The 20,018-nt window shown below is 35.9% G+C and overlaps 2 protein-coding genes across 2 annotated transcripts; one reads left to right on the forward strand and one right to left on the reverse strand.

Moving 5' to 3' along the window:
* Nucleotides 1-1,886: 1,886 nt before the first annotated feature.
* On the reverse strand, nt 1,887-4,990 carry LOC137746603 (putative flavin-containing monooxygenase 1). The gene is made up of 5 exons (XM_068486615.2): nt 4,439-4,990; nt 3,814-4,054; nt 3,042-3,223; nt 2,442-2,794; nt 1,887-2,345 (listed from the first exon to the last, which is right to left on the reverse strand). The coding sequence occupies exons 1-5, from the start codon at nt 4,883-4,885 to the stop codon at nt 2,003-2,005; spliced, it is 1,566 nt and encodes a 521-aa protein (XP_068342716.2). The 5' UTR covers nt 4,886-4,990; the 3' UTR covers nt 1,887-2,002.
* Nucleotides 4,991-16,053: 11,063 nt separating this feature from the next.
* LOC137747734 (uncharacterized) lies at nt 16,054-17,142 on the forward strand. The gene has a single exon (XM_068487890.2). It carries the CDS (start codon nt 16,352-16,354, stop codon nt 16,922-16,924), a length of 573 nt encoding a protein of 190 aa, XP_068343991.2. The 5' UTR covers nt 16,054-16,351; the 3' UTR covers nt 16,925-17,142.
* The last annotated feature ends 2,876 nt before the right edge of the window (nt 17,143-20,018 follow it).

Here is a 20,018-nt window from a genome sequence, read left to right on the forward strand (position 1 = left end):
TAATCCCTTTGGGGAAAGGTTTTTTCTCTCTGCGTTTTGATCACACCGAGGACATGAGACGAGTTTGGGCAGTTGGTACACTCAATCTTAATCCTGGATTATTTAGAATTTCCCAATGGTCCGCAGATTTCTCACCCTCCAAACAGAAGTCGACCCATGCGCAAGTTTGGATTCGTCTATATGATTTGGGATTGGAATATTGGGAACCTCAAACCTTAATGGAAATCGCTCGGGGAGTTGGAGTACCAATCCAATTGGACAGGGCGACAGCTTCTGTGAATTTTGGTATGTATGCTAGAATATTAGCGGATATTGACCTTTCTAAAAAGCCTCCCACTTCACTTATGGTTGAACGTGATAGTGGAGAGGTTTTATTTGTGGAAATAATATATGAAAAACTTCCTGCTTTTTGCTCTGTTTGTGGAAATATTGGGCATCTGCCTGCTACTTGTCGTGTTGCTGCAAGGGATATTAAGCGTGGGCATGTGGTTGAGAAGGAAGGTGCAAGATCACGAATAGTGAAGCGCAATGAGAACAATCAGGATAACATTCGAGTTGAAACTGATATCCGCAATCAACCGGAAGGTGAGGTTCGTGTTAATAATGTGTCCAACTCAAGTGTGGGAGGTTTGGATGATGGTGATGTTTCGCCCATACATGTTGTCGATGGTTTAGAAAATAATGGGACAACCTCTGCATACGTTTCAGAAACTCCAGGTTCTCATGATCATATGGTTAGTCAATTGGCTAAGGCTGGTTTGGTTAGTAAGAACTCCCTCTCTAGTGCGAGAGGTTTGGATGATGCTTCTCCCTCATATTTTGTGGAAGGTTTAGTTGATGATAATGATACAACTTGTGACCATGTTTCTGATACTCCGATGGATACTCCCCTTATAGGTATTCAGTTAAACTCTTCTCTTGTGCTCTCTGAGAGATGTAATGTTAATGACTGTTCAAGTTGTTTCTCAAGTTCAAGAGGCTAGTCCTCCTTCTTTATCTCCTCAAGTTCGCTCTGAAATTCAAAAGGTTAATGATTGGTACAATATGGTGGAGGAATATGCTCTTCAAAATAATGTTGTCAGTAGAGAAAACAATGATTTAGATGGTGCAAATAATGTTTCTGAGGATGACTTGACTTTGGTTCTCTCAAAATCTCAGAAGAGAAGATTACGGAAAAAACAACGGGAATCTGGTTATCATACCTACGAGCGTGAGACTATTCAAACTCGTGCTAGGGTTGCTGCTATGGCTCCCCGTGATCCATGAAGACCATTTATTGGAATATTCGGGACTTAGCAAATCGCCCCACTAGACGAGCTTTACTGAGCCTTGTCAGAAAACATTCTCCTGATTTTCTTTGTTTGGCAGATCAGATTTCTCATATTTTTAGAGAGGATAATCAAGTTGCTGATTGTTTGGCTAATTATGGTGTTGATCACCCCGGTGTCCGTTGGTGGGATTCTTGCCCTCCTTGTGCTACAGCTGCTTATTCTCAGAACCTTTCCAAGCTTCCTTGTTATAGGTTTTGCTAAAAGAGGTTTTCAATTGTTGTTATGAATTTTTTAATGGTCTGGGTTTGGCCTCATGTCCCCCTGACATATTGTATTTTTCTTGTTTATCAATAAATTCTCCTCAAAGTCTCTTCCTATGATAGCAATGCTGGAGTAGGACAGACTTTGTGGCCAAATTAAAAAAAAAAAAAAAAAAGTGAAGGATATATATAATCACTGATGTGCTGTCGTGATAAATGGTAGGTCATGAAGATGTTTTGCTTATTCTGATTAATTGGCAACTTTGCAAGCAGCTCATAATTTTGTGGGAGTTTAACAAGTAAACAATGGAGAAATATTTTATTGAGATAATTAAATAGATTCTGAATTGCTTATACATGGCACAATAATTCGTTACTGTTTCAGTAAGCAGCCAGGTTTTCTTTATTCTTAGTATACTTATGTAAAGTAACTGTCAATTATAAATTTAATAGGTATTGCAAACCCTAGGTTCAATGTTTGTTCAGATAGTCTTGACTTCCATAGGGGCTAAATGCTTCTGCCAACCAAGTATTCTTCCTCCAAGATGTCCATCCCATCTCCTCGCAAATTTCGTCGCTGTGGTTGATGCTAAATGTAGAAATGCAATGCCTCCTGTAGAACCTGGTTGTTTTCTTTGAGATTTCCACTTCTTTACTTGTTTGCTCAAGCATTTTCTGCACACTTGGAAGCTTAAATTTATCATCCAGCAGCCTGGCCAGCCATATGCTACGCAATTCGGAAGAGTGAAGATTTGAAACACTCTCGAGATAACCCACGAAAGCCATGTTTGGGATCAAAGGATGAATTGTTCCCCTGAGGAGAAACATGCATTCAAAAAATTTACTCTCCAATTTTAACATTTCTAACACGTGTAAATTTTTGAAATCTCAAACCGAAAACTAGGTTTACCTGTATAAGGGTATGATACCAGAAGGACATTCCAACAAGCTGCGAAAAGGCTCTGGTAAGATGGATTTGAGTTTTTTCTTACCATCATAACCAGTTGCAAGGACCACAACATCAGCTTTTATCTTAGTGTTGTCATCAAATTCAATTCCATCAGCAGAAAACCACCATTTTGATGTTGATCTTTTGAACACAATTTTTCCCTTATCCGCCTCGGGGAAGAAATTTTCCGGCATGATAGCCATCTGGCAGGATGCATAGTCTTCCTCAAATGGATGATCCGGTTTTAGTCCATACTTCTCCAAAGGCATCTTCCACAGCAAATATGATTCAATAAATTTTGAAACTGCATGCCTCTGTAAATAACAACCAAAACTTTTAGCATTGATCTCATATATGTTAAGGAACTGATTTCCGCATTTGTTTTATTTTCTTTCTTCTGTACACCCTGTTGAGTCTTATCGCATGATTCTTTTTGGATTTACTCAATCCAAAAGCCAGAAGTAAACAAGATGTGGCAGGAGACAAAAAAAAGTGTGCAGAAATCACTTCTCATATATTAGTTTAATATTTTCTTTTCTTGCTAACTGATTTTTAATTTACCATTGGAGACATAATTAGAGAGCAAAGGAGGGTTCTCGGGAAACTTTGGTTTGGTCTTTGATGGAGAAACTGTGAAGACCTTGTTGAGTAGAACAAGAAAAACGGCAAGCCCCAAATCCAGTAATGGGGAACAATCCAATGTAAAGTCCTTACCACCATGGTGCATGGTTTGCCTTCTGGTCCTGCAATACATCCATAAAAAGAATAACAAAATTAGTTCGGGTCAATATAATCAAGACACCTAAAAGGTAAGAAATCGAGGTTTTAATCCCACAAACAATTGGTAAAAAATAGTATTTTTATGTTTTTGCAAGGGTTTTTTTATTTTATTTTATTTTATTTTATTTTTTATTTTTATGTATGGAACTATTTTACATATTCACACGCTCCTTTATGTATTGCAAAATTTCAAATCTTTTACACATAGATAATTGAATGAGTGACAGAGAATGCGAAATTAGCAAATAATTAATTAGTAATTAACATTGATGAAGTCAAATCTAATGATGTGGATGTAATTCAGTCCATGTGATTTGGAATCATATCGTTGAAAAACATGTGCAGTCAAAGAAGTCCAAACCATCATAATATTGGTCAGTTCTTTTGACACCCTGACCACGCAATTCGTATTTTCCATTGAATTCTTTCTTTGCTTGCTGTGTGTAACCATGCAAATTACAACCCCGTAACGTGAAAACGTAGACCTATTTTTCTATCATTTTTTAACCTAAGATTTCATCATATATAGGAATTTTTAGGACCAAATTTTTACCTTGGTTTGCTTCAGCACACTCGACAGCTAAATCAATGGCTGATTTTTTGTAGCCAACCACAACGACCTCCTTATCCTTTAGCAATTCAGAAGCAGCGTCCTTGTCCAATTTGCAGTAATCAAGAGCATGAAGAGCCTGACCTTGAAATACTTCAGGCCCTTTGTTGAGTGGAAACTCTGGAAGTTTGGGTGTATCACCATATTTTCCGATACAAACCACAATGAACTCGAAGGCATACCACTGAATTAATTCGAACAAACAAAAACAAATCAGAACATTATTTTATCATTTCCAAGATAATAACTAGTAGGATTGACATTTAAGCTACGGAAAAGGTATCATCTCAATTGCTGACACATTCTCTAATACAGTTTGATTTACATAAAATGGTAAAATTCACCTCTATTAGAAAGTGTTTATAAGTGTGTTAATTTTGTGTGTTCAAATAGTTTTATTTATTACCAATAATTCGGTTACGTATAAAAGTACTTTTTGTAACATATTTGCGTCTCTATATACTTCTTAGTAAGACTCTAGTAATTAATCCGAGTTCCATTTCCACAATGGTACTGTAGTAAGTAGTCATCTGCAAACCCTAAGCATGCATGAAATAAATAATTAAACCTGAATGGTCTCTGAATCATTGGTCTGGACGGCAACTTCCCAAACAGGCTGACCGCCGGCCGGCGAGAGACTCTGAAACTCCACAGGTTTGACACCAAAATCAGTAGTTTCCCGGTCACCAACGAACCGGACTTCGACCACCTTGGAATTGAACCTGACAAACTTAAGCACATCAAAGTGCTCAGCATAAGATTTCAAGTAGTCCAATATCTCAAGGTAAGAAGGATAATCAGTGTTGTCCCTGTCAGGCCAAGGGAAGTCAGAGAACTCATAGTCACATCGATGGGACTGAAGTTTTGTGGAATTGTAAGAACAATGCCTCCAAACCCCTCCAATGGAGTCAGAGGCCTCGAGAATAATGGGGTTGTAATGGGCTAGTTGTTTGGCTGCTGCTATGCCACTTACACCGGCACCAATGATGCCAAGTTTTGAGACTATTGGAGCCATAATTTTGTTGTTAACGATAAAGAGTAATGAAGGATTTGGCGAGCCGATTGGAAATTGAGATGGTTTTGGAAATGAGGGTGGATATATTTGTAGACTGTCGATTTGCTTGGTTGATAAAACAACGTGAGAGCAGGGGTATTTATAGTGGAGGTCCGGGGCGGGGCTTCATGAGAGGGTCGTCATATATGATGGAATCGCGTGAAATTGAATTTCAAGTCTAAAGGGCATGCTAGGGTTGAATTTCGATCGTGGTTTACGACCATTTCTTCAGCTAGTTATGCGAAATTGGTTCGTCAAGGAGGGGGAACCTTCCACCGCTTCATGTTTTATTTACATTTGTTGATCAAATTATATAGTAATTATGTTGAATACCTTTGAGCATTCAAATATTTATAATATCCTAATTATTTCGTGCAAATTGAAATTATAAAAATGAAGAAGAAAATATTGAGTGTATGACATGGTGCGAGAGATTTTTCGGTGAAGGTGTAGCTAGAACATCGTCACATGAGATTATAGTTACACACAAATTGTAACACATGTATTATTTTTTTCATTAATAAACTTTGAAAGCAGGACATTATCAACCTTATCTTTTTTTTAAAAAAAAAAAATTATTATTATTAAGGTGAGAGGAGGGTTCGAAACTATTACAATAATTTAGGAGATGAATGTTTTTCGAACCAAGTATGCATGGGTACAAACCAATACCCTGTCCAAATATTGGACCACAGGCAACTTATCATTCACTTATATTATAACACATAAAAATGTGACAAGTGTTCCAGGTACATAAAAGTTTCTTGATGTGATGGTGCGATTGTTTCTTGATCATACTGTATATTATTGAAAAATATGAGTGTATAATAAGAATCATATCAATTAATCATACCGTATATTGTTAAAAAAAAATACTAAAGATGTCAACTTATTTTTATATATGCATTCACTTCTAAAAGAATTTGAACCAATTGTGCCTATATTGGGCTAAGGAATTACATAGAAAGATTCAAAACTGGGAGTGGCAACATCCACGCGGCTAAGTTGATCATGTTTACAACTACATTTCAGGAGACCTATGTGATGATATATTTAGAGCTCGAATAAAATCATTAATTGACATGCATCTCATATATATAGAAAGCTACGATTTAATTCATATATTTTGTTATGCATATGTTCATGCAAGGCATATATATAAACCTACATTAAATAGTTTAATTAATTATCCACCAAAAAATTTGATGCAACACTCCACAAAACAATTTGATTAATGATCCACCAAAAAATTTGATGCAACATAATCCACGAAACAATATGATTAATGAAATAGTGTGTAAAAGGAAACATCCAAGAATTGAACAAGAAACTTACAGGAAATGAGATCACTTGTAGACTGAAATCTACTTCAAAGAGAAGATACAGAATTAGAAAATAAATTAAAGATAATGCGTCTCTCTCGAAAACAATTGAAGCAATCCTTTAACCAACAACCAAGATACACATGCACTGTTTGTTGATGCAATGGTTTCATACAAAAACATTGATTTTAACATTTGTGCATTTCTAGCTTAATTTCAATATTTTGTACGTATGAGAATGTATTTTCTATATATTTTGCAAAGTTAAGCCATAAACGAAGTGGAAATTAATCGAAGTTAAGTGGGGGTCTATGTCTGACCCTTCTTTATCACGCTAAAGTTGAGCCACAAGCAAACTGGAAATGTATTAAAAAATAGCAATCCAATTGGCTAGTCAGATAGACACGTGGAGTATTTGGTTGACAATTTCTGTTCAAACTTCAAACAATGTGATGAAATTGCTAATGCAATTTCACAGCTACCTTTGACTCGATATGTTGGTATATTTAAGTGCTAATTTTTTAGCCATGATTCATGCGGTTTATATTGAGAATTTGAGTCGATATTTCAAAAAATTCAGTTGATTTCATGCAAATACGTGATGCATATATACTTGAACAGAAGTCTATAGTAAGACTTGCCATGCATGTTCTTGGATGAATTATATATACATCAGTTAGTTCACATTTATACGTAGCATCAATCAGGATTGGCCTGAAGAGAGCAAGTGGTGCACTCGCACAGAGGCCTCAATTTCAAAGGGCCCCTGATCTTCGTTTGTTGTATACATTTATAAATGTGAGTATACACTAATATATATATATATATAATTTTCTACAACAAGAATTTGAATTAAAATTTGCACATAGTCCACATAACATATTCGTAATTTTATACTTATTGTATACGTAAGTATACACTAAAATAATTTGTGCATGGTATTATTTTTTTTCTTAGTGAGTTTCATCTAAGTAAAATAACTATCATATTCTTATTATGTACATATTATAGCTTTTTGTTCTGGATTAAGAAGTTTAAATTGTAATTTTAGAATTGTGACGATTTGATACGTCAAGTTGTCTGACAATAGAGTATTACTATGTTATTTACCATTAACAAGATTATTATTAAACCTATAAACTACTATCTTCATCGCAAATATCTATCTTAATTAGTTAGTTGTTTGGTTTATTATTAATTTATTATGTTAGGGTATATTGTTATTTTATGGGTTTTCTTGTTGGACAAGTCTTAGAGTTTTCTTGTTGAGTTCCTTAGCTATCAGCCTATTAGGGTTTGTGCCTATAAGGAGTCAATTAGTCATAGCAGGAAACAAAATTTTGGCAGATGGAGGTGGCCGGTCAGAACTCAGGTGCTGGCTTTCCACACTAAATACACATTTAGGAAGCCAGAAAAAGGAAACATATATATATATGTATATATATGCTGTACTATTCGATATATGCAGTTCTGACCCGACTTTTCAAATGCATTATTTATCGAGAACTAGCCATGCATCTATCTAATTACCATTCCAATTTCAAAGTCACTTCACATCATATATCCATCTTAATTTCCAAAAGGACTGCGGCACTTTGGCCACATATCGATCTAGCTATCCCCAGCTGCCCTGGACTACTGGACTTGGAACTTGTGGAGTGTGTATATACCGGATAACAGTACCATCTCCTTTTGCTTTTCTCCCTTATTTTGCTTCTTTGCTATCCATTCAGTAGCCGGAGCAGGCAGCCGCCATGGGCCCCACTGCGAAGGGGCTTTCAATTATTTATTTATTTATATATATTATATATAAATTAATATTATAAACTTTGTGCTTAAATTTGTATTTTATATATATATATATATATATATATATATTCTTTTATGATATTAATTTATAATGATATTTGATGTACAAATAAATTTTTTTATGTATTTAGTAAAATTTTTTTTATACATATCGATGTACAAAGGATCAGAAATCAGAGTTTATAACGCCACTTTGAAAATTCACCTGAGGTCCCCAAATTGTTAGGGCCGGCCCTCACGTGTTTATATATCCATCCCCACTAATAGTACCACCTGCCCGTCTCCCCGTTGCTATCCATGCATCCATCTATTCAAGATATTTTTCGCACAAAACAATATAATGATGTCGGCTACATTTAAATTACATATCTATTTCAAACTCACGTCCAGCTCAAAGTTATATACTGATGTGCTTCCAAATATATGATACATATGTAATTGTATGTATAGAAATTGTTGGTGGTGCTCATAAAAATTATTCTGCACTTTTTAACTTAATGTTAGTATAACAAATGAGTGCATGATGATTTATGTGGAGTCTTGAATACAATCTCCAAAATGTAGTTCAAAATAGTTAGTGCTTTTCTTTAGAATTGGGCAAAATGGCATTTGCAACTTTAATTTCGTTTGCATTCCTCAAATTCATGTTGATAAAACAGATGATTATGACTTGGAATCTCAAAGCAGTACATACTCCAAAATGTAATTCAAAAAAGTTTTTCCTTTTCCTTAAGACGTGACAAAATGCCATATGCACTTGCAACTAAAAAGGACATGAAATGATTAGATTCACAGAACTGAGGAAGGAGGGGAGTCTGCATGCAGTACTCTCCCATCATCACTGATAAGCCCTAATGCATGCACTATTGTTTTTTGTCAGACTACCGTGCGCTAAGCTACGAACCGGATCTCTTCCGGACCCAAAGGAATTGAGTTTAAGAATCAAATAATTCAGACCATTAAAATTTAATCAAACGGCTACAAATAGTAGATCTCTCTAAAAATTATAATACTTGTAACCGTTAGATTAAATTTCAATGATCCAGATTATTTGATTTTTGAGCTCAATTCATTTGGATCTCGAAGGAACCTGATTCCCTAAGCTTCGGCATTTTGAGTACTGTGTGAATGCAAGCCCACGTTAATTCCGGAATTGATCCAAAAGTCTTGTCTGCCACTTAAGAGGAAGCAGAAGAATTGAACATTAATTCTTGATGATTAATTGGTGAGTTAAGAGTTACGTAGAAGAACATAACATTGAAATCAAAATCCGACTTTTTATAAATGGAAGTCAAACAGAGCCATCAACGTGGCTTGATCTAGAAACAGTCAGCAAAGCTCCTTTTTCGGTTCGTTGTAACCAACATTTATTTTTCATGGCATTTATCGTTTTTATTTTGTTATACATGAAACTAAACGAAGGTTTACACTTATTAAGCACACTTCTAGTCACTAATCATTCTCCAACACGCGGTATTTTGACGAGACAATAGATGTTTATAAACTACTCTTTTAAGATTGCGAACATATTACCATGTGCAATTGAATTAACGCGAATATATTGTCATGTGCAATTGAACTAATAACGTACATTTCCCTTATCTTTTACTTGACAAATTAATGAAAAATAAGTTTCTTTAAAACTTGAACCTCTGGAGTCTCAAATCGATCGGTCTCCAAATTTTCTCATCTAGAACGAAAATCTAGAATAGTTAGAATATAGTTTTTTCAATTTTAAAGACCCATTGGAGTTGCCTGATGAATTTTCCAAACAGGTTTTTATGCTGTCAACATATCAATAGAGCTTTTTTTTTTTTTTTCAATTCTAAAGACCCATTCATTCCATCTGACTTTTTTTACTTCTTATTTACCTCTAAAATTTTACTTTCAAATTTAGATGGAGATTTTGGTACATAAACCTCCTTCTATATCATCAAAGAAGCCTATAGGTAGGCTAAAATACATCCAACTCAGCAATATAAAGCAGAAAATCTCCTCTTTCAGTTTCAAGACTCTGACTAGTCTTCTTTTTGCTCCCTTTGAAACTTTGGAACTTTATTCTCAATATCATGTTTTCCCTTTGAGACTATTCGCAAGCGATGCAGCTTCTTCTTCTTCTTCTTCTTTTTCTAGCACGCAAGTATGCTTGACACTACGGACAATGTAGGCTTCCACCAAAGTCCTCGCCGGCGAATCTCTAAATCATCAGATGGACCTCCAGCTTCCCCCACAAGAGTAGTGCATGTGTGCCAATCATCGTTTACATACCACCCACCAGTGGGAAATAAGACGGGGAAAAAATATTGTAAAACCCTAACAGCCAAAATGACAACACTTACACAGAAATAATTAAGCACTTGTGCATGTCACGTCACTAATTCCCTACTGAGATTATAGTGAAAAAATTTGAGAAACAATTAGCATAGAGAATAAAAAGAACACACATATATGAAGCTATTAAAAACAATCAAACAAAATGATTTTTTTATTTAACAAACGATATTATCCACATTAAAAGGTAAGGAGTAAGCTGAGCCTCATAATGAACTAGCAATAATGTGGTTCAAATTCGCATTTGGTGATAATCAAACTTAAGATCTTTTACTTACAAGTAAAGAAGAATACCACTAGACTCTAGTAATAAGTAACTCAAACAAAATGATTTAGATCGCTTTATTCACCTTGAGGTGCGGCTTTGAATCTCACCAGCCGTCTTACGTACTCGTCTTGCTAACAGCTATACATATAGAAAACGGTTACTAATCATTGGATAATTATTTGGTTTTTAGTTTTAGGTTTTTTTTTAGTTTTTGTTTTTTGTGCTTGCGAAGACATGATTGAAAGAAGAGATGGATAAGAGTGGTGCAATGATTTTGCTATAGAAGAGAAAAGAAAAAAAAAACTAGAAACTATTTCAAGTTATTTTTATTTTCAGAATGTTGTTTTATGGAAAATTTACACAAATACCACCTGAATTTTCAAAGGTTTGTGCATTTGCCACCAAAAAAAAAAAAAATTTAACAATTACCCACTATACACTTTAGCTTTGGTGCTAATTTACAACCGCCATCAACATTCTGTCAAAATTGTATCACCTCTTAATTTTTTAATATTTAAAAAAAATATTTAAACTAAATTAAACAATAAAATGAAATACTACAACTTACAATAGGAACACATCCAATCCAAAAATAAAAAATAAAAGGTTTTTTTAGTCAAAATGATCTCTGAGATTTGCATAACTCCTCACTTTGATCCCTAAGATTTGAAAACAATAGAAGTAATCCATGGGATTGTCCATCATCAATCATTTTAATCATTCTATTAAAAATTATGTTAAATAAGGATCAAAATGAAAAAATACCCTCAATTTAACAAACAATTGGCCAAAATGATTTGCCAAAATTTTGAGGGTATTTTTGTCATTTTATTTTTTTTAATGGAGATTTTTCAAGATGAACAAAATGATTAATGATGGATAATCTCAGGAACCAAAATGAGGAGTTATGCAAATCTCATGAACCATTTTGGCTAAAAAGCCAAAATAAAATAAAATTACCATAGGCTCATCTCCCACTTCCCTTTCCCCTAATTCCCTTTCCCGATCACCCCAAGCCCGACCGAATCTCCCACTATGCTATTGGATTTCACCCTGGAATCTCTAGTCTGATCATCTTCAGAGATTTCATTCTAGAAGAATCCACGAACCCAAACGCTCAACCGGATTCTTGAAGCCTGCACCCTTGACCCTATTTGACCCCTCCACGTGGCTCCTCCTAACCAACCTCCCCTCCCACGCGGTGCAACCTCTAAACCTATGGGCACATTTGGTGGGCTAGATGGGATTGAGTCTTAGGGATATGGTTGGTTGGCAGAGACTTGTAAGACAGGACTTGTAACCCAGAAGGATAGGTTAGATAACTCACTCTATTATGGATTCATAATATGTCTAGTTATGTCCATCTCACATTTTGACACAATAAATAAGAAATTGAACTAAAGTCTATTTTAATTAGTCACATCATATCCCACCAAACAGACCCTATATGACCAGAAACCCCCATGGCAGCCTACACCAAACCTTGAGCACAGCCCACCTTCTTGATGCCCAATCTTCATGAAGATATGTTGCCTGCGGCTGTTCATAATTTCCATTGCCAGAAATCAAAATGTTGCAAGTCCAATAAGAATAAGCTCAAATTTAAAAGTTAGTTCAACAATTCCCATGAAAAATAGATAATTTGTTTACAAGTGAAGGTGGAACGTTAGTTCTTCCTCGCAGTTCAAGAAGATGCCTGGCTTGACAATAAGATCTCTGTCCTTCGTCTTCATTCTTCATGGCTGTTGAGACTTTCATGGAACGATCAGACTAACCCATAAGTGAAACAGAACAAGTTCACATGTGCATCAAACTATATGCATAACTCGAAATAAACAATTGATCACAATATACCACACTCAATTCACACGCTATGCCGTGGTCTCCTAAAGACGATTTCATCATAGGCCAAGCTTCTGCACCCTTTTTGCTGAACAAAACAATGCAAAAGATCTCATAGCTGAAAAAGTATTTGTTCTCTTAAATAATTGTAATCCAATGTAGATTAAAAAAACATAAAAATGTGATAAGCTCTCATGAAAAATTAAACAAAAAATGTAACAGGAAGAGATGTACGTTCAGTAATTGTGATAGTTATGATCTTCATAAAATAAGAATACCTTCAGAGCAATATTGTAATCATAACTAAAACTTTTTCTATTTTTTGGAACAAAAATCATACTTAAAACTTTTTACTTAAAAGAAAGGATTGTTCACTTCGAGAAATTAATTATTGAGCAACATAACAAAAAATAGAAGAAGACACAGACCACCAAGTTCCATGTCACAGATAAGTTGTTGCTCATTTGTAAGTTTTGTTGATTTTGATAAAAATTATGGAATTGCAAAGAAACTAGAGATTTGTTGCTCTCTTGTTGATTTTGGGTTCCAGCAACCAGGTCAGTAGAGCAGCGAATGCAGTAGCACATAGGCAGTCGCGCTTTGGTTTATCCGCGTCACAAAATTTTGTGTGGTTTGAGGGGCCTCCATATATCATTGTAGACCTCTTTTTAGAGGTAGATAAGATTTGCAATTGTGGTGTGGACACTCTTTTTCCTTTATCCGGATTAAATCTTTTGGAAGATTTTTTCAAGGCCTAAATAAAGTATCAAAGCCTCTTTGTACGAATCATTTCATATCATCAATGAATGTTGTACTTCTCTTAAAAAAATGATGGAAAGTTATACTTTTATATCTGAGGTTTATGTTTGAATTCCTACCCTTTTACTAAAGTTTGCTAAAAATTTGAAGATGTGGTACTTAAAGTAGTATTTCGTCAAAAATCATATATTCATATATATATATATACATGGGTTGGAATATGGATACTTGACAGGGCTTAAGGACCAGGGCTTAAATCGCCTAATCCACTCCAAAACTCTTTTCTGAATTACTTCTTGGCCCTTATTTCATGTGTGTTTTGGGCTTTCTGGCTCTGTCGCATTTGACATCAACAGAAATTATTTGGCTGTTGACATGTTAGGTACTGTGCTTATACAATGAAACAAACTCCTCCTCTACCATGTTCGTATACAACATCATTAGACTAAAATATTAAGTGGCACAAACCATAACAACACAAACTGTCATTTATCGCATGTCAAAAACGCTAAAATAGGATATAATAGTGTTTTAGATAGTGCTATAACATTCCACGTTATAATAGATTAGGGATTTTCCATAGTATTTTCGAAACGCTATTGAAAACTATACTATTATAGCATTTTATAAATGCTATTGTAGACATAAACATTAGCGTTTTTGAAGTGTCGTGGTTTTTTTATAGCGTTTCTAAAGTGTTGTTATAAGTACAATCGCCAGCATTTCATGAAGTGCAATTATTGATTTTTTATAGCATGCATTGGACGCATTTCCTCCAAACAGAGAGGCCACAAATGAAAGTAGATATGAAAGATTTGGCCAACTATACTAATACTAGTACACTAGTACAGTAGAACAGCTCCGAATCACCATCAGATATCTGCTCCCTTTCATTCTCTGAAACTTCTGTGCCTCAAACGTCTTCCGTCTCGGAAAAGGATCCTAAAAATTCCGTAATTATGAGCGTTCATCGTACATTATGCGATCAGAAAATTATTTTAAAATTTAACAAGCGAGGATCCTTTTCCTTCCTTCTCACCCTGAATTTCCACAAAAGAAAAAAAAATTTAACAAAAGCTACAACAAATGAAGACTTGTGCTTTTGTATGCGAAAAATATTTTTGCTCTCCACTCGTAAGTGAGGGTGATGCTCATTACCTTATTTATCACCATTAATTGAGTTTAAATTTAAAGATTTGTGTAGTGAATAGACACAAATCTCATAATTTAAATTCATTTAACGATGATAAATATAATAGTGAGCAAAGATACACCCTTGTATGCGTGTGATTTGTCATACTATTATTTATATAAAAAGGAAAATGACCTCTTACATCTAAATTTGCAAAAACAAGATGGGAGCATTGAATCACAGTATGAGTTAGATTGCTATGACTTGCAAGTTTCCAAAATTCCACACTTGACCCAATTGCTCAAAAACTTCCCAAACCCTATCAGCTTAATCATTTTAACAAGATATCTACCAAACCACCTTCACCTAACGCTCTAATCAATCATAACCACCAATTAACTAGCTCAGCACTCATATCTTACATCCTCATTAGGCCCAAATGATCTTTGTCAGACACGTGTGTGGCACGTGGATATATGAGAAAGGTGAAGTTCAAAGGTTACGTACCATCGCTCTAAAGATAAGTTCACGTTAGGGTAGTGAAATTCCAAAGCAAGATTAAGCGTCACTCAGTCTCGTTTGGCACACAAAATTGTATTAGAAATGATAAACCATTATTTAAACCCATGTTGGAGGAATACATGAAGATATTGTAGCCAATTTGGAGGTGGAAAATAAATTATTAAAAGAAAATTTATCAATTTTAATAATTCTCGTCAAAGTGATTGGATTAAAAAAGTAAAGTTTTCTTCATGTCTATCCACGTATAATCCTCTCAAGAAACAATTAGTACGAGGCGTCGGACGAATTAGAAAAAGACAGCGCACTATGCTAGTTTATATGGTAACAACAATACTTGGCTACTCGAAAAATAAGTAGGATTTTGTAATTAAAATTCTTCGTTATTGATCTATTGAACTTTATTTTTATGATCGGAATAGTTCATATTATAAATCGTTCTATAAAAATCGCCTTTGCAAAAAAATCAAATAAAACTAAGGTCATTTAATCATCGAATTGTATAATAATAGATTAACATAATTCGTAAAAAATTACGAATTATCTATGTATTTGTTATAATAGATAGTTTTAATTCATTTTATTTGTAGAGATGATCTTTACAAAGTGATACATAATATGAACGGTTCTAATCATAAGCACAAAACTCTTGTATTTTAACATGAAGAATTTTAATTATGAATTCTTACTCATTCTTGAGTTAGATAAAGTCATTACCTTTATCGGATAATGGTGAATTTGGCTTTAAAAGGCAATATTGCACATTTGTTTTTTTTATTTTACAATTTGATATTACGCAAGAAAGAATCAAAATGAAGACTTTAAGCGTAAAAAATCTGTATTATTAACATGTGAGTCACAAGTGCTTTTGCAAACCGAAACAATGTTATGTATACTTTTCAAAATTACTAACGCACAATAATGCATTTATATAATTTAAAATATATAACAATGCGTGAGTAAAACGGAATATCTAAGTGTTATCCGTGCCTAATTGAAATGACTGCCAAAATCTATTGAACCACATGTAGATTTTGTTATCTTACAATTTTCTACGGGTTTCTAAACCGTGCCATTTTAGTGGTTAGCATGAGAAGGAAAGGGTTGCATCAGACTGCGGGGTTCACGCAACGAAGAGTCAATGGACTCGATCAAGTGGGGATAAAATGCGGTATAAGAATTGGGATCTACCATTAAGCAATTCGCATCTTATCTCTCGATTCTCAGCATCTCTCCTGGCATCTCTCTATCCAGATCCGAACCAGACACAACCTACACAAATCCAACGGCTCACATTCTCCCTCGCCCTCTCTCTCCTCCGCCCATAAATAATAATTTCGCCTCCACCAGAGAGTAACACCTCGTACGCTTCACACCTCTCACAAACCTTAAACCAACACCAAAAGCCCTCCTCTGTCTCCGTTTCTTAATCTTCGCTTTCAATCATGAACGTGTTGGATTCTAATCTCGAGGCTCTTGCTGTCAATTACTTGAGCTTTGGATTGTTCACGACAACTTGGGTCGCCGTTTTGACCGCCGCCATTAGCTTCTGGAGGCTCAGACCCAGAGCCGCCGCTTCCACCAGCAGTGCCATCACTTCTCCTTCATCTTCTTCATTGAGTTTCCGCTCACAACCTGCCGTTTCCGACCTCAGCTTGCATGGGTCGTCGCCGGTTTCCGAGATAACGCAGTCAGATGCGGCGGCGAAAAAGGTGGACCCGCCATGCTCTGTTCCATCATTGGCCAAGTTCAATGACAGCAGAGTGCAGCTGACAAAGGGTTCGAAGTTTGCGGTGTACTTTGAGGATAGTAACGTTGAGAGTGACATTGACCTGGCCGCGACCTCATCGCTGATGGCGGAGGAGGATGAGATGGAAGGGAGCGGCAGCGATGAGGTGGTGGTGGTGGCTAATTGGTGGGATGATGTGTTGAGGTTGAGAACGGGGGAGATGGTTTGGTACAGGTTCCAGGACTTGACGGAGCTAAACGGAAACGTCGTTAGATTATGGGATGATTGAGCAGTAGAATAGTTGGTGAAACCACGTCCAGCTCAGCAAAACCCAAACGCTGTGACGTCGTTTGGTAGTTAGATTAGCAGCTGGTTTTAGGCTTAATTATGTAATAAGGTCTTGAATTTCAAAGTCCGAAGAACTTGTAAATACATTTTGTTGGATTAAACGTGATAATCCACTCCAATCAATGCAAATTGCAACGCTACTTGTTGCTTTTTTCTTCACTTGCTAATCTTCTTTTTAAGCTAATCGTGATATAATTCCTCATTATAATTCCTCATTAATCTTTGATTTATTTGTGTATGCTCATGTGCGTATTATAAAGCATATAGAATTGGCAGCTGGCTGTATGAGGAGTGTTTGCAAATTGATGTTTGAATTGGCACTATCCGATGTTCTATTATTATATGCACATCAAATCACTTTTGTCTCTATTATTCGATATTCGGTTGTACATTCTCATGTATTTACGAAGTTTTGTAATTAGCTAATGAACTTTAATTTTGTGTCTATCATATCGTGCATGTATAATTCATTAGTTGGATTCATAGAGAAGCGAACAAATATATGAAGAAGCTGTTTGTCCGGCTATTGAGAGGGTGTGCCATCAACGGTGGGCCTCGCAGGCTCCTTCCTCTCTGGTTATGTCAAAGGATGGGCAGCCATGTTCACCGAGGAATGTAAATCAAGGTTAGGCAGGGGTTAACTCCACCTACCTTTCTTTTGGTGCCCTTGTGGCTAGATCAGTGATGTTTCGGTGTTGCAAGGCACTTAAACAATCTAAAGGCTTGGCCCCGTACCGTTTGGAGAATAACCCTTATGGCACGGCTTATACAGTTATTCTTGCAATTTAAATAAGATTCGGACCGTCACTTATCTGAAAGCATGTATCGGCGGTTTTAACGAAAATCTCAATTGACAAGAAAAAAAATCAATCAGTTATATATCTTCTTCAGTTCTCAACTATGAGAGAAATTATTTTACGATCAGTTGTATATGCTTTTGTATTTACTAAGTCATGTAATCTATTAACGAGTAATTTTTTTTTTCCTGATAATTGGTTGTTTATCCTCTTTGTATCTACGAAATCGATTGATCAGTTGTATATCCTCTTCAATTGTGAACCTGAGAAACGGAAGCTTGTGAGGCTAATTGGGAATAACTTTCATGTACAATAATTAATTAACTTTGCGATAGAGAGAACAGCATCTGATTAATTAATTTAATTAATTAATTAGGACTAATGTGGGGGTGGTTGTGTTTGGTAGTAGACTACCCAAAGCAGCATCATTAACTTTATTCTATTGAATTAATTAACAACACAAAATATTTTATGATCTATAAGATGAGTTGGTTCTATAATGTATGTGTTACAAATGATTGATAATGTTGATTGCAACCACGGAACCAACTTTTGAATTTGAGTTGGGGTAAATTGGTAGATTTATTTGAAATTGTTTTTAAAATGATTAAAAACGCTTATACAAGGAAATGTCTTTTAGGTTTAAAAGTACTTAAAATGTTTCTTGCAAGAAACACCAATTATGTGTTTCTTCTACGAAGCAATAAAGTGTTTTTTTCCAAAATTTACTTGTCATTTTACCAAGGATTAATTCCAAAACCATTTTAACCAAAAACGTTTTCAGTCATTTTAAATACACATTCAAATAAACCGGAAGTTTTTACTTATAAGTAAAAGTAAGACTGACCACTGTATGAATGCGACTTGTACTAAATTATAGGGGTGAAATAAAAAATGTAAAAAATAATGTGACATGCTAAAGGTCGGTTTGTGTGACATCCCGTCCCGGAAATATCGAAACGCACGTGTGAAATGACTAAATTACCCCTAGTTCGTTCTTTGACATTATTGTTTGTTTTGTGTGTTGTGGCATGTGCTGGGCCACACACACACACATTCACACTCCCTGTTTCTCTCTGCCCTTTCTCTGTCTCTGTCTCTCATCTCCCTCTCCCTTCCCGTTCACCTTAAAACGTACGGACAAACACACACTCACTCGAACGTTCACAGATCGAGGAAACCAAGGACACAGTTGAGCTCGTGAGGTCGAGGGGAACACAACCATACCATTTTCAGGTGAGAAACACATCGTTTTCACGTCGATTCGACGATGTCCGTTTTGAGTACTGTTCATGCAAATTTAATCTAGCTTGTTTTTGGGATTTTGAAGCTCATAGACGTCTTAGTGAGGTCCCAAGGAGCTTAGAAGTACTTCGTTGGACGATTTTGGACGTCGGGATAGCTTGGTTCGAAGTTGGCCGGTTTTGGACAGTTTGCGCAGGTAATATCGTGTGGTTTTTGGCCTTTAAAAGTAGTTTGAATGTGTTCTACTAGCTCTAGGGTTGATTTTGGTGCAAGAAACGTGGAAAAAGGTGGAAAAACGAGCGAGAAAACGTGAGTTGCAGGTTTTCCGGCGACGGCGCCGGCGTCGGGGACTGATCGGAGAAGAAGCAGGAATATTCCGTTAAGTTTAACGGAATATTCCTAACGGCAGGGGTTAAGTTTAACGGAATATTCCTGACGGCGTCAGTTGACACCGTCAGTGTGCATGGCACGTGGCCGCGCGTGGGGGCGCGTGGGTCCGTGCCTATTCTGGCGCGTGGGGGCGCGTGAGAGGTCCAAAAATTATTTTAAAATTATGGTTGTGATCCTGAGGTTGTGTAGAGCACGTTGGTATATTCATTTGTCCATTTTGAGCAATGTGTGAGAAGTTATTACGAGAAATGGGTTATGTGCTTTAAAGTTAACGTTTTTATAATTGTTTCGCATTTAGGTGACACGTACCCCGAGGACGAGCGTGGTCACGCGAGGCAGGGGGGCTACGACCCTTCTACATACCAGTGAGTGGGCTTTTGTTTTCCGTATATACCTATATACATTTATATTCCCAGAAATTGATTTAAAAAGGGTTATTTGCCTTATACCATGCATGTTATTATTATCGTTTATGCATCATTGCACACATTAGTAGTGGCATACATATATATGCATATTGGGTGCTGTGGACGCACAGGTAAGTGCCAGGTAAGTGTTATACTTGTTTACATTCAGTTGCGAATCGAGATACTTAGAGAGCTC

The sequence above is a fragment of the Pyrus communis genome, chromosome 2 (assembly GCF_041283825.1).
Source record: "Pyrus communis isolate YQ-2024b chromosome 2, ASM4128382v1, whole genome shotgun sequence".
Taxonomy (NCBI): domain Eukaryota; kingdom Viridiplantae; phylum Streptophyta; class Magnoliopsida; order Rosales; family Rosaceae; genus Pyrus; species Pyrus communis.

Coding starts and splice junctions, on each gene's coding strand:
- LOC137746603 (XM_068486615.2), bottom strand. CDS start 4,885: ATGGCTCCAATAGTCTCAAAACTTGGCATCATTGGTGCCGGTGTAAGT. Junction 4,055..4,438: donor ATGATTCAGAGACCATTCAG/GTTTAATTATTT, acceptor GAATTAATTCAG/TGGTATGCCTTCGAGTTCAT. Junction 2,795..3,041: donor CTCTAATTATGTCTCCAATG/GTAAATTAAAAA, acceptor TGTTATTTACAG/AGGCATGCAGTTTCAAAATT.
- LOC137747734 (XM_068487890.2), top strand. CDS start 16,352: ATGAACGTGTTGGATTCTAATCTCGAGGCTCTTGCTGTCAATTACTTG.